The following is a 15757-nucleotide window of genomic DNA, read 5'->3' on the forward strand; positions in this document are numbered from 1 at the left end:
CCCGTATTGGCAGCATTGTGCCCGTATTGGCAGCATTGTGCCCGTATTGGCAGCATTGTCCCCGTATTGGCAGCATTGTGCCCGTATTGGCAGCATTGTGCCCGTATTGGCAGCATTGTCCCCGTATTGGCAGCATTGTGCCCGTATTGCCAGCATTGTCATTGTATTGGCAGCATTGTGCCTGTATTGGCAGCATTGTGCCCGTATTGCCAGCATTGTCATTGTATTGGCAGCATTGTGCCTGTATTGGCAGCATTGTGCCCGTATTGGCAGCATTGTGCCCGTATTGCCAGCATTGTCATTGTATTGGCAGCATTGTGCCTGTATTGGCAGCATTGTGCCCGTATTGGCAGCATTTTTTGGACCTCGACCAAAATCATTTCAAACTTCCGGACTCCATCAAAAATTACTTGCCTACCCCTGGTCTAAAGGGTTAGAAGGTCGACACTAGCATTAGGTCGACAATCAAAAGTTTGACATGAGTTTTTCAAGTTTATTTTGTCCTGAATATCGACATGGACACCGTCAAAGTGTACCGCATTCTGCGCATGACTCACTGCGCTCGCCATGCTTGGGCATGGAGCCTCGCTGTGACCAGAACATGATTATATTCTCCCTCCATGCCCTTGTGGATGGTAGGCCACCTGTCTGCACATGTCAGCTAGAAAAAAATGTGAAAAACTCATGTCGACTTTTTGACTGTCGACCTAATGCTTGTGTTGACCTTCCAACCCTGTCAACCTATTTCAGGTGTTGACCTAAGGTCTATTGGCCTTCAGTGGTCAACCCAATGCATGTTGACCATAATAGGATTGACCTAATGACCCTAGCCCATTACATGTGAGACTGTAGATGTTATGCAACCCAATATATATATATATATATATATATATAAAGTGATGGGATTTGTCATTTGGGACATGCAGAAAGTTGTAAAAAAAACAAAAGCAAAATGTCATTGGCCGCTGCTTGGTGGATGGGGTCCGGCTAAAAAGATCCAGTCTTCTCTTTGCTCCTCTGATAAAGTTTGGGGAGGGGGGGGGGGTGCGGAGGGGAGCGCTATTTGTTAGTTTAGTTCTACTAAGCCCAATTCTGAGTCACATGCAATGCTGGTGTTCACGTAATTGAGCTATTTTTTTTTTTATATTTGCGCATACAAAAAAATCCTAAAACCTCAAAAGCCATATGCGCAGCACATAGTGTACACACAAAGGTGCTGTTGTGATCAATTCAGAAGCGATCAGAAATGTTGTGGAAAAGTAATGGGCGTCCCTGGCCAGTAACTACTAGTGCACACAAAAATGATCTGTTCAGTGGATGTATCATGGGAGTGTCACAGGTGTGTCAATGCAAGTGGCTGCATTCACAGATGCACAGCCACAAGCATATGAGGCTATATTCAGAAGGACTATATTCTCAGACCCACAGCGCTGTGGGTAGTACCACAAGTGCCTCTTCCAACAGGCATCAAGGAGCATTACTAACTAATGTAATAATAAGGGGTTTGCAGAATAATTGTGGTAAACAGATTTTATATGGGAATATTGATCCAAATGATCTAATAGAAAAAGTAAACATAAAGCCTTGACACCAATCTATTCTGCATAACAAACTCCATAACTGGGGTTCTCCAGGAGGTAATGCACGTTATAATTCAATCAATTATATTTAACCATTTCAATATATTACAGTATGTTGCACAGAGGCGTAGCGAGGGCGGAGCACTTGCTCCGGGCGCAGGAAGATTGCATGGCGCCGGAGCTGTGCTGTGGTACCGCCAGCCAGCTCGCCCGCCCGCCCGCCCGAGACGTACTGCTGCAGTGCCTGCTGCAATGTAAAATTCACGGATCCCGCTGGACCGCTAGCCAATGGTAGCTTGCGGTCCAGCAGCCAATCAACTGATGGCTGCTGGACCGCGAGCGCCTATTGGCTAGCGGTCCAGCGGGAGATATGAATTTTACATAGCCGCATCTCTCTCCCTGACAGTGACACAGTAGGGAGCCGTGAGCGGGCGGGCAGTGCACAGTGGCAGGGGGGAGGAGAGGGGAGGGGTGCACAGCACACATGCTGCATCGCCCGAGCCTTCCGCTGTCCCGCTAAACCCGCTTACCCTCCCGGTATTTTACTATTTTGCTGGTTAGTAATCCGGTGGGCGGGGCCTATAGAAGACGCGTCATGAAGTAGACCTTGTTTCATATTCAAAAATAGCCAGCCACCGCGGGGATAGGAGCGTTGATGTCCGTTCTGCTGCAGCGCAGGATAGGTGCTGGGAGAGTCACCCAGAGCCTGCCAGCTCTCCACAGCACGGAGGTCCCGTTGTGCTTCTTCAGCGTCTGCTGCTGCTGCACCACCTGTCACACTGACAGGCAGTAGCAGAGCAGCAGTGTGACAGTGACTACGGAGGTTCCACGTCAAACGGTAGTGTCTAGATCCCATGCAGTTTTGGTAATTTTCCCATCATGCCCTGGGTCCACGTATACCTGGAGGGGGAATATAAATCTGTGGCGAGCGAAGCGAGCCACCGTGCCCGAAGCGTGCGAGCGTAGCGAGCCCGCGAGGGTACAATGGTGCAAAAATAGGACAAAATAACTGACACCTACATGATTTACACATAAATTAAAAAACGTTGTGAGGGCATCTAACAACTTCCGCCCTCACTGAACGTCACATCCTGTAACCAATACTGCATGGGATCTAGTCTCTACCCACGTCAAACCCCTATGGAAGTTCTACAGCAGAAGACATGGCTCCGCCCCCTCCCACAGGCTCCGCCCATCTAGCAGTCATCGGGCCCACAGCACAGGATGGGTAAGTTAAGGACAGTTTCCCTTCCTTATTTAAAGCTTATTTTTCTTATCTCCCCCCTCAATTCTCCGGTCCTTGTACCTACAGTATCTGTACCTTGTTCATGTGGGCATTATAGGGGTAAGAGGCACTATTCATGTGGGCATTGTGTAAATAAGCGGCACTATTCATGTGGGCATTGTGTGCGTAATCTGCTCTAATCCTATTGGCATTGTGTGTGTGTGTTTATAGCACTGCTAGTCCTGTGGGCATTGTGTGCATAGTGGCGCTAGTAGTCTTGTGGCCATTGTATGTGTAAGCGGTGCTATTCATGTGGGCAATGTGTTGCGTAGGTGACGCTAGTACTGTGGGTATAGGCGACTGTAGTCCTGGGGGCATTGTCGGAATGAAGCAGAGCGCCCCCCCTCCCGCTCTATTATGCTGCCAACCGTCACCTCCAGCATCAGCAAGTGCATATGCACTATATCGTTAATGATGCACACTGATGCGGGTTACTGATGTCCGTCTGTCGTCTGTACATGAAGGACGATGGGGGATATTGCTAGACAGGGCCATTCTGCAAAATGCAGCATCCGACACATATATTTCCCCCCTGTTTATACCTGACACCCCTGAGTGGAAATAGATATGCCCACAGGTGAAGCTAGACACACCCATTGGGCAGGACACGACACGCACGCTCGACGCAGCGCTTTGCAGGCAGGGGGGGGGCTGGCTGTCTAAGTATGGTGTACTCCCACCCTCCACCCACCCTGCTGCACCCGCCCACCCTGCTGCACACTACTGCAATCCACCCTGCTGCACCCACCCTCCTAACCCCATAACCCACCCACCCTGCTTCACCCACAAACCCACCCTACTGCACCCACCCACTCTACTGCACCCACCCACCCTGCTGCATCCTACTGCACTCACCCACCCTGCTGCACCCACCCTGCTGCACCCTACTGCCCCCTTGGCATTGAGCATGAAGCCCCTTGGCATTGAGCATGAAGCCCCTGGCATTGAGCATGTAGATAAGTGGCACTTAATGTGTCAAATGTTTAATGGGCATTATGGTGTGTTGTATGTAATGAGCATTGCGGAGTGTTGTATAGTATGTCATGGGCATTGCGGAGTGTTGTATAGTATGTCATGGGCATTGCGGAGTGTTGTATAGTATGTCATGGGCATTGTGGAGTGCTATATAGTATGTCATGGGCATTGCGGAGTGTTATATAGTATGTCATGGGCATTGCAGAGCGTTATATAGAATGTCATGGGCATTGCAGAGTGTTATATAGAATGTCATGGGCATTGTGGAGTATTATATAGTATGTCATGGGCATTGCAGAGTGTTACATAGTATGCAATAGGCATCATGTGTGGGCTTATGTGTAATTGGAATTACAAAGTTCACTAAAATGTGCAATGGCATTACGGTGTGTGGTATAATGTTGGTCCGTGTCCACTTTTCACTGCGCAGGAGCCTCACCTACTACAAATTGGGGGGGGAGAGGGGGGCGCGAAACATGCCCTTGCTCCGGGCGCCGTAGCACCTAGCTACACCACTGATGTTGCACATAAAACATAAAATACCACTTGGCCTGATTCAGAGATGTATGTAAATCTGATGGTTTACATATATCTCCAATGTTTCTGAGACGGTTTCAGCATCCTTGCAGACAATGCCCCTAAGCCTCAGCATGATTGACAGGCAGCTGCCATTTGGGGCTGGTGAAGGGGTTGTGCCTTGCAGCGTTCTACAAAAAGGGGATTTTTGTAAGAACTTACCTTTCAAATCCCTTTCTCTGAGTCCATCCTGGTGAAACAGCTAACCATGGGATGTAGGAGGGTCCGCAGGAGCAAGGCACCTATGCTAACTTCGAGAGGCAGGCTCCTCCCTTCTGCATCCCAGCATTCCTCAGTTCAACTTCTAAAGCACACTAGGATACATTACTCAGCACAACGCACATGTACCATAAATGGGCCGAACGAGTCAGATCTCAATACCGAGGAGATAATATTGAGGCTCAGCAAAATCAAAACAAACAAATACCCAGGGCCAGATTATATTCATCCGAGAGTACTAATGGAATTAAGGTTGGAACTAGCGACCCCTCTATATTACATTTTTGATAATTCACTATCAGGTAAGGTACCAAAAGACTGGAGATTAGCTGAGGTAGTGCCAATATTCAAAAAAGGAAAAAGGGACGACCCGGCAAATTACAGACCTGTGAGCTTAACATCAATAGTGGGTAAAATATTTGAAGGATTTTTAGGGGATGGTATCCTGGAATATTTAGACTCAGTACTAACCAGCATGGGTTTGTGAAAATTCGTTCATACCAAACAAATTTACTAGGTTTCTGTGAGGAGGTTAGCAAAAACCTTGATAATGGAAAAGCTGTAGATGTGATCTTCCTAGATTTTGCTAAAGCTTTTGATACAGTTCCGCACAAGAGGTTGATAAATAAAATGGAGGACCTGGGATTAGGGGCAAATATCTGTAGATGGGTTGGGAACTGGCTATGTAACAGAGAACAAAGAGTAACTGTGAACAGTGCCGTATCAAATATGACACCTGTACTAATTGGAGTGCCACAGGGTTCGGTTCTAGGGCCCATTTTATTTAACATTTTTATCAACGATATTGGGATTGGATTACTCAGCAATGTTTCCATCTTTGCAGACGATACAAAATTGAGCAGAGTTATTAATTCAACAGAAGATGTCGCCGCGCTTCCAAATGATCTTGACCATCTAGATGAGGTTCAATGTGAATAAATGCAAGGTTATGCACCTTGGGAGACATAACCAGTGTGCTAGTTATAAACTAAGCGGGGAGACATTGGGTAATTCAGTGCTGGAAAAGGATCTGGGGGTCCAACTAGATGACAAACTAGGGTATAGTGCTCAATGTCACATAGCAGCAAAAAAAGGCCAACAGAATTCTGGCATGTATTAAAAGGGGCATGGAAACTAGGGACTCAAAAGTAATTATGCCACTATACAAAGCTTTGGTTAGACCACACCTTGAATATGGAGTGCAGTACTGGGCCCCGCACTATAAAAAGGACATCAGAGAATTAGAAAAAATCCAAAGAAGAGCAACAAAGCTAATTAGAGGAATGGATAATTGAGCATGGAATGGAGAAGTTCTTCCGCCTGTAGAAGTGTCATCCAAACTACCTGGAGTTCCAGAATATTGATCAGCAGTTTTGATTCCAATCTGGACCACAGACCTTGCAATCTGAGTTGTAGCACCACTGCCCCCCAGCCCCTGAGACTGGCATCGGTTGTGACAACCAACCAATCCCATGAGCGTAGGGACCGCCCCAATTGAAGAGACTCCAGATCCGTCCACCAGATCAATGAGTCCCTCCTGAGACAGTAGCAGTGTTTCCTAGTTCATGGATTTCAGGTTCCCTCACCAACTGGACAGAATGTTCCATTGAAAAGGCCTTCAGTGATATCTCACATGCTGCAGGGTCTCGAATGTTGCCACCATTTTGCCCAACGGCTTCAAACCCTGCCATATCGAGGGATTTGGCGACTGGAGAATTGCCATCACCAACCGGCGAATGTCCGATGCCTTGGACTCTGGAAAGAAAACACAATGTAGATGTGTATCCAAAATCACACCCAAAAACTGACATTTCTGAGTGGGCATTAAATGAGACTTTGGCAGATTTAACATCCACCCGTGGTCTTAATCTGAGAGCTGCTGCCATAACAGCCATCACTTTTGTGAAAACTCGCTGTGGCCAGTCCAAAGGATAGAGCCTGAAACTGCAGATGAGTTGTTCCTATTGCGAAACGCAGCAAAGATTGATGTTCCTTGCATATCGGCACGTGTAGATAGGCATCCTGGATGTCCACTGATGCTAGAAATTCTCCAGGTTCTATGCTTAAAAGCACTGACCGAGGAGATTCCATCCTGAAGCGATCCATCCACAGATGTAGGTTTAAAGACTTCAGATTTAGAATGGGTCTTAATGAACTTCATTTGGGGACCAAGAAAAGAATGGAATAAAATCCCTTCGTTCTTTCCTCCTGAGGTACCGGGATCACAACTCCCTTCTCAAGAAGCGACGTTGCCGCCCCCAAGAGGGCTTACCGCAAGCTTCTCGCGGTAAGGGGGTTGGGAGAAATCTCTTTGGAGGGACTGCCCCAAGATTGATCCTGTAACCCTGAGAAATGATAGAGTGAACCCAAGGGTCTGGGGTGGAGAGAGACCACACATCCCTATACTGCAGGAGGCGACCCCCCACTCTGATACCAGAACGGGGAGTGTCCACCCCGTCATGCTGAGGACTTATACTCACTTTTGGAAGAATGTTTCTTTGCAAAGGCCCCAAAGCAGGATCTGGGCGCCCTTCCTTTGCCAGAGGGAAACTTTACTCTACCTGGTTGTCCTCTCCTTGAAAGGAGGAACGAAAGGACGGCCTGAAAGCCCCAAACCTTGACACTGAGAGCCTTATTCTAGTTCACTCTTTCTGACAAAATCCTTCTGAGATGGACAAAACCATGTGCACTGCAGGGGGGCAGATGTAAAATACGCCACTGCATCCCTGCGCTGTTTCTTAAATACACCCTGATTAGGTACTTTATCCTCATCTGAGAGATTCAATGTTTGTTTAACTACCAATATCAAATCTTCAATACCAGGGACAGAAGACTCAAATTCCTCCCTCTGATCTCAAAACATATCTTCAGTACATCCCCCTTCATCTTCGGACTCTAAAATTAAGAAGGGGAGGTGAGGATAAAGGGTGCCTGGGTGAAGTTACCTCAGGAGCCTTGGAAAACTGCTCCATAAAAGTATTCATTTTTATGGACACAATGGGCAGATGTATTAAGCCTGGTGAAGAGATAAACTGGAGATAAAGTGGAAGGAGATAAGGCACCAGCCAATCAGATCCCAACTGTCATATTTCAAGCACAGCTGATTGGCTGGTGCGTTAACTCTTCCAAGTTATCTCCACTTTATCTCCAGTTTATCTCTTCTCCAGGCTTAATACATCTGCCCCAATGAGCTGTGTCCTGCATCACATGCAGTAAAGCAGGGTCCCCCTGAGATGGGGTAAGAGAGCCCACAGATGGTTGAGAGGAGGAAAAAGGCCTAGGAGGTTTAACTAGGTCATCTCTCTGCCTTTTCAAAGCCTGTACTAAGGCATTCATAGATCTCCCCATGGCAGCCGCCCATACAGGTTCAGGCTGCTCAGACCTCTGCGCTTGAGCCCCACCGGGCACAGACTCACAAGCAGGGCACAAATTCCCCTGATCCATCTGTTTAACAGTTAATTTAACTCTGCAAAACCTTCAGTTAATTAACATGACAGACGCTCTCTCCCCAAGAACAGCAGCACTACACCTTTCTGACATGAAAACACACACCGTGTACAATGTCAGGCGTTTGTACAGAATAATATACCCAAGTACTTATCTGTCTGCACTGCTGCAATGGACAGCGGTCACCAGGGAAAGCGCTGACTAGGAGAAATTTTCCACTCAGTTCTGCAGTGTAAAATCCTCCTCCAGCTCCACACAGTGTGGAGAGAAAAGGCGCCAGAACAGAGTGTAGGAAGAGACCAAGTCTCTGCTTCAACGTGGAGGGAAGCATTTTTTGGCACCATCCCCCAAACAGCCGCTCCTACCAAGTGTTTCTCCTTACTTCCAGTGTCTCCCCTCAGTCCGGGACCACTTGGAAGCGTCCACTGTGCTGGACTCCTGTAATAGGCATCAACTGCTATGGCTTTCTGCCTATAAGCCCGTCAAAATGGTGGCTGCCATAGCGGGGGGTCCGTCCCCCAAGATCCCCCCTAATCAGGGAGCCGGTTCAGGACTCACCCCAGGGCCCAGGAAACCTCCTTTCATGGAGATCAAAGCACTATGCAGAGAGGGCAGACAGCGTCTCTCTGCACACAGAGTGCTGACAGGACACGCTTCTGGAACTTCTTCAGGAAGTTTCACACTGTAGCCTTTCACTAACTCATACCTCTTTCACACTTGCAAGCCGGGTCGTAAGCCGGGTTCTAAATTCCGGGTGCGACCCGGCTTGCAAGTGCTTTCACACTGGCTACCCGACCCGAAATGAAGTCGGGCGGGTGGCATCATCTGGAGACTTGGCCGGGGCGGCGCTGGGAGATTTCAGCACCTCCCAGCGGCGCATTTTCACTGCAGTGAACGGGATCTGGGTCACGCTGACCTGGAATACCCGTTCACACTCACCGCATCCCGTGTTGATTCCAGAATTTACCTGGGTAGAAATCCCGGTCTGGGCCTGGGTAGAAATCCTGGAATGCTGAACACGGTATGCGGTGACAAGACCCTTTCACACTGAGCTAAATCCCGGGTTGATGCGCGTTCATGTGCAAAAACCCAGGATATTTTTGTGAAAGGGGTAGAAGAGAATATTAATTAAAAAAAAAACTCCTAGCTACTCTACAAATGGCTGCAGCCCGCAGCCAGTCAGCACAGCACCCACTCCAGTGGGCACCTAAAACAAACTGGGGAATGCTGGGATGCAGAAGGGAGGAGCCTGCCTCTCAAAGAAGTTAGCATAGGTGCCTTGCTCCTGCGGACCCTCCTACATCCCATGGTTAGCTGCGTCACCAGGTTGGACGAATGGACGACAGAGAAATGGGAGGGGGGATGTCTCCCCTGTTTTATAGATATGCCTTAGAAACATAGATTTTGACGGCAGTTAAGAACCACTTGGGTCTGCTTCTTCCTATACAAATTTCCTGGCCCCAATAGTGTGCACAGCCAGGCCTTCTTGAGTAACCTGAGGGCAATGTTCACGCAAATTATCCGATGCTGCAGGTCACAGAAGCCGGCAGGAGGCATCTATTTAATCAAGACAATTTAGCAGAAGCAGCTGCACTGTGCCAATCTATGAATCACCCCTTTTGTTCAAATTGGTTTGTCCAATAACCATGGGTGAAGAACAAGGCGGCATTGTGTCCCTTCAGCAATCGCAGTTCAGCCTCTGCCCAGCCATCTTACCCCCACAAGGTTCTCCATTTGTTGCAGGAGGGAGTGCAGTGTGGCAAGTACAGGCTGTGTGGGCTGTACAAGGGGTGGTAGACATAGGCGAATCTAGAATTATGGTAATGGGTGGTCCCAGATCTAGACATAATAGCAGGGGGACCTTTGCGCGGCGCAGCAAAAAGGGGGCATGGCCTCATGGGAAGGAGGCGAGGCATCACAAAAAGGGGTGTGGTATTACACTTTAGACCATACACAGTAAAGCCCATTACACATTTTAGCAAACTCTGTAATACCCATTACACATAAAGACACACGCCGTAATGCCAATTACACATAAGGCCACACACCATAATGCCCATTACATACTATATAACAAACCGTAATGCCCATTACATATTTGCCACATAAGTGCTGCTTACCTACGTGCTCATTGCTAGGGGGTTCTTGCTTGATGGCACCATAGTACCCATTACACATGATGCCGCACACCATAGTACCAATTACACATGATGCCGCACACCATAGTACCCATTACACATGATGCCGCACACCATAGTACCCATTACACATGATGCCGCACACCATAGTACCCATTACACATGATGCCGCGCACCATAGTACCCATTACACATGATGCCGCACACCATAGTACCCATTACACATGATGCTGCACACCTTAGTATCCATTACACATGATGCCGCGCACCATACTACCCATTACACATGATGCCGCGCACCATAGTACCCATTACACATGATGCCGCACACCATATTACCCATTACACATGATGCCGCACACCATAGTACCCATTACACATGATGCCGTGCACCATAGTACCCATTACACATGATGCTGCACACATAATGTCCCTTCCACATGATGCTGCACACATAATGCCTCTTACACATGATGCTGCACACATAATGCCGCTTACACATGATGCTGCACACCGTAATGCCCCTTTGAAATAATACCCCTTTCACAACAGAAAATGCAGGGATTTACCTGGGAATATGGTCCCAGGATGCATTTTCTGGTGTGAGGGGGAGAGACAACCACTCTCCTCTCCCTACCCCCCTTTAACAAACCAGCTATATCTTTGAAACCAACTGACCCATTTACATGAGACCAGTATCATATTGAAGAACTTTTGAGTTGGCTTCGAATGATTTTGGTCCCGTTAAACTGGGCTGTTTGGTTCCAGAGAAATCTGCCCTCAAAGAACATAAACAGTCATGAAATTACATTTAAGAAATGAAAAAAAAAACGGTTTAACCTCAATATCCCTGGAACCAATTAATCCATATAGATCCAGCCTGGTATCAGATTGAAAGCCCAGCGATTTGGGTTCGACTGAGATCAACCTCGAGCTTCAGTGATGCTGAAGGGGGAACTGGCAGCCATTGAACAGGGTGGGGGTCGGAATTAGCGGGTCCCATGTTATCCTATAGGGAAAACGTTCCAGCTTTGCCTGGCCGTATCTCCGGTTCCCAGAGGGCTAGAGACACGGGGCTGGGCTCGTTGGAAAGCCCCATCCCTCAGCTACAAAATGGGCTAATGGGTGGTCCTGTGCACCCCCGGACCACCCCCTAGATTCGCCTATGGTGGTAGAGTTATATGGGGTGCATGTTAGTGACAGGGGGAGTTGTTTGTGTGGCATTATATAAGTGACACTCTTATGGGTATTATCTGTAAAGGGGGCACTGCTACTGTGGGGATTATTATGTGTATAAGTGGCACTACTGTGGGCATTATATATGAGGGGGACTAATGTGTGTATATGCCCAATATAATGAAGTCCCTGATCGCTGGCTGTGCAGGATGCCTTCCAAACTCTTATTTAAAGGGGAAATCACTAACAAGGCAAAACCATGCCCTGTCAATTATTGCCCCTTTAATTAAAAGTCAGAGTTCACCTAGCATCCTGCATGGCTGTTCTCGGACTTTATTACACCCTGCCCCCAGTTTTCAAAGCCACCATAAATCTGGGGTTTAGTAAATATACTAGATCCAGTGGCCTTGATGGCTAGATTAATTAATAAATAAATGCAAAACAAGCCTGATTCACTATGTATTACTGCTGTAGGTTTTACATTTAGTAGCTAAGGTCGTGCAAATTGCTAGCTTTGAAGACCCACAGTTGAGTAAATACACTCCAAGGAGTTTCTAATAGTTCATCAGGACAATGCTTTTTCCCCCAGATGGGATGTCCAGTGTTGCTACGAAGAAGTAAACTTTTCGTGTCACTCTAACCAGAGGCGTAACTAGATATTCGTAGGCCCCATAGCAAAAGTTTGTAAGGGCCCCCTATTTAGCAACTGATGGTGATAAATGTATGCAAAACATATTAGTTTGACAGCAAAGATGGGCCCCCTTCAGCTCTGGGCCCCATAGCAGCTGCACCCCCTGCACCTATGGTAGTTACGCCCCTGACTCTAACCGTTGGCACTATTGCCTCCGGCTCCATTACTTAGGAAGGGAGACGTCTATTTATAAAACAGCAACAAACTCATGGCCATAAATCTGTGGCTATCCTTTTATCCCATCCGCACACACCACTTTCTTTTGGCAGCCAAAATTGAGGTGCAGCTCAAATAACACAGGAAGTGCCCATGTGTCACCTCCTCATATAACATATTCAATCAGATGCCAGCACATTAGTTCTCTCAACAAACACACTATGCCAGATCAGCTCTGCAAAGATCTAATACCCCCCAAACCATCTTTCTACCCAGGAACAGCTGCAGGAGCTGGAAGACAGGAGGCGAGAGATTAATACATCGGTCCAGCTGCAACAACAGCAGAACAAAGAGATGGAAGAATTACGCAAGAGTTTAGCCCAGGAGCTCGCAATCTACAAGTATGTAATATCCAAAAAAGGGTTTTGCACAGTGATGTATATTCAGTAATTAGACACTTCATGGTTTTACAGAGATTTTACTGCTTGTAAATGGACAAAGTCTATACTTATTCATCAGAACATCTATAGTTACATGTATACAAGCATATATGAGCACAGATGCAGTATGTTCTATATTGTTGAAGTTACTAAAAGGTTAAACAAAGGGGCACACTGGACGGTTGTTAGGTTTCTGTGCTTCTGTGTTCCAACAGTTTCCTTTGCTAAACTTAAAATATGTCCAGCTGAAATTAAACACCAAGCTCAAGCCCCATACCCACTAGCCAATGCCTGCTCCGAGGTGAGCAACGGCAGGGGGAGTGACGTCAGCCATCGTTAACAATGACCTCACACCTCCTGACATGCATGGATGGTGAGGGGGTCGTTAATGACATGAGGGAGTGCTCATCGTTAACTACATAGAGTGTACACACTAGCCGGTCTTGTCCACAATATCGCTCAGAAAGCCCTTTCTGAGAGATATTGTAAACAATATCACCTACTGTGTATAAGACTTTAGGATATGAGCAGGTAGTACAATCATTTTGTTCAAAAACAAAAAACAGCATTACAGAAAATGCTTTTTTCAGTAATAACAGTGTGAAATTTTTATTTAAAGGCAATACAATCATGTTTTATTTTTGTGGGCTTTTTTTGTTTTTATTAATTCAAAGCAAAGAACATAAAGATCGAAAAATACAATAGTAAATATGTGACTATAACAAATAGTCAATGTTTGAGACGTAACAAATAAACAAGTAAACACGAGGCAAGGTAACACCAAATAATAGCAAATATGACATGTAACAATACATACTAGCAGTTGACCAGAAAAAAAGAACTACAGATAAGAGGGCGACATATGACAAAACCTCACTTTACTAGCATATGTTGGGGGTGAGAAGCCTTATTTCTTAAAATGTACCATGTGGTATTCGAGAAACACTTTAATAATTTAGAGCCTTATTCTGGTTCTCTCTCAGAGGCAAATTCATTATCAAATGGACAAAACCATGGGCCTTATTTTGGTTCATTCTTTCTGACAAAATCCTTCTTAGATGGGCAAAACCATGTGCACTGCAGGTGGGGCAGATGTAACATGCATAGAGAATTAGATTTGGGTTAGCTATTTTGTTTCTGTGCAGAGAAAATACTGACTGCTTTATTTCTACACTGCAATATAAATCTCACTTTGAAGAAAACCCCACCCAAATCTAATTCTTTCTGCACATTATATATATATGCCCCACCTGCAGTGCACATGGCTTTCTCCATTTGAGAAGGATTTTGCCTCTGAGAGTGAACCAGAATAAGGTCCTTAGTTTTAGTGACAGGGGGCAACATATCAATTCAACTTTAAGTACCAAAAAGTGAAAAACACAGACCTCTGTCAAAACTGCCATCGACCAATTTATTTTCAGTAGGTGTAAGTTTTTCACATTTTATTGTAGAAGAACTGCTAATCACCAAAGTGAGCCACTTACACAAAGGGTCATATGTTGTTGCGAAGGGATGAGTCTGAAAATAGCCCATTGTAGGGCAACCATTAGATTCTTCTAACAATCAGACAAGAAAGTGATAAATATCTACATGATCGGTCATATATCTGGGACAAGTATGGGAAAAGTCAATGGGGTTAAAACCTGTCTTGTAAAAAACAAAAACAAACAAACAACACAACTCAGATAAGAGTCATCATTATGATAGAAATAAAATATAAGACCAAGATATAACCCACCATTCTAATTATTTGTAGAGATGGGCGATAGCAGGAGACATTCATGTGCTAAAGAAAAGGGGGTTTTAGAGGTTTAAGGAATCTGGACTCTGAGGTAGGGAAGAATCTTCCATGCCCATATAAAATGGAGCACATTGTCCCCATGATGGGCAACAGCATGTAGATAGAAGGCCACAGATTTTCCAAATTTATGGAAAGCCCCAATATCAGCCCATGACTTAATTTTATCCAACATACGAAATGGAGGCCATGCTGGAACAAAGTAATATTATAGTCAAAGATCAAGAACAAAAGCAGATAGCTTAACTTCAAGGCTTCCAATGTGTTTGCCAATAAAGACTGACCACAGTAGGAGGATATGGATAAGGGAGTTTAAATTAAACAAAATATGTGACAATGAGCATCTGATGAGCCCCCCTGCAGACCATTCAGTGAGAAAGTGGAAGAAGATAGATAATAAAAATCCTTGGGGCAGTATACAACAGTATGGCTTAACACCACTTTAAGCACTGTGTCTGGACAGTATAGTTATTTTATTTTAAAGCTCCACTCAGTGGAGTATCTGTAAAGACAAACCCCGCTCCCTTACTCATTGGTGGGTGGCAGGGCCGAATCAAGGCCGCAATCCCCACAGATTTGATGCAGTGGGGCCCCTGAGCTACAGCATGTCAAGAACATGACCCCTCTGTAACCAGCCACCCCATCACCAGCAGTTAGCCAACCTGATTCAATACAATATGGTAAGGCAACGCGGAAAGGACCAATACTTGGAACGCTGGAACGCAGTAAGGGCAATGGGAAATGGGGCTACTTTAAAACAAACATGCCCTCAATCTCTACAAATGGAGCTGCCTCCCACTCACTGCCTAACGGTACAAGAGTTAGATGTACTAAGCTATAAAAGTGATAAAATGGAGAGTGATAAACAACCAACCAACCAACCAGCTCCTGCCTGACATTGTGCCTCCAACAAGTTGGTCCTATGTATGGCCACCTTTAGACTAGAGCTTCAACTAAAGCACCATTCTGACACTTTTGGAATCAAAATACCCTCTTTAGGTCCAATCTCAGCCAAGGCTGGTACCTGAAGTGGTAGCAAATATTATACTACACAGTCGCTTACTAAGGCTATTTGCCTATATGGTGACAGGGTCTATAGGAAGTCTTCAATTCTGGGATCAATCAATCTCCCGGATAACAGAAAAGGCTCATCATTATACTTAATAGAACTTTGGCATGGAAAGAAAACAAAAAAAAATGTTCCTTACTACACCATGCAAGATTTGTCTGAAGATACTGCATTTCTTATTAAATCCAAGTCTGAACAAAGTACTCT

The 15757-nt window shown here is 45.9% G+C and overlaps 1 protein-coding gene across 1 annotated transcript in view; it reads left to right on the top strand.

Annotated features, from left to right (window-relative positions):
* The window catches only part of SYNC (syncoilin, intermediate filament protein), a 41976-nt gene that overhangs the window by 10762 nt on the left and 15457 nt on the right, over positions 1-15757 (top strand). The window contains exon 3 of the mRNA XM_083173865.1: positions 12520-12644. Coding sequence (XP_083029991.1) covers positions 12520-12644 — 125 coding nt within the window. The remainder of the gene's footprint in view (positions 1-12519; positions 12645-15757) is intronic.

Source organism: Crinia signifera, chromosome 2, assembly GCF_055691185.1.
Source record: "Crinia signifera chromosome 2, ASM5569118v1, whole genome shotgun sequence".
Lineage (NCBI taxonomy): Eukaryota > Metazoa > Chordata > Amphibia > Anura > Myobatrachidae > Crinia > Crinia signifera.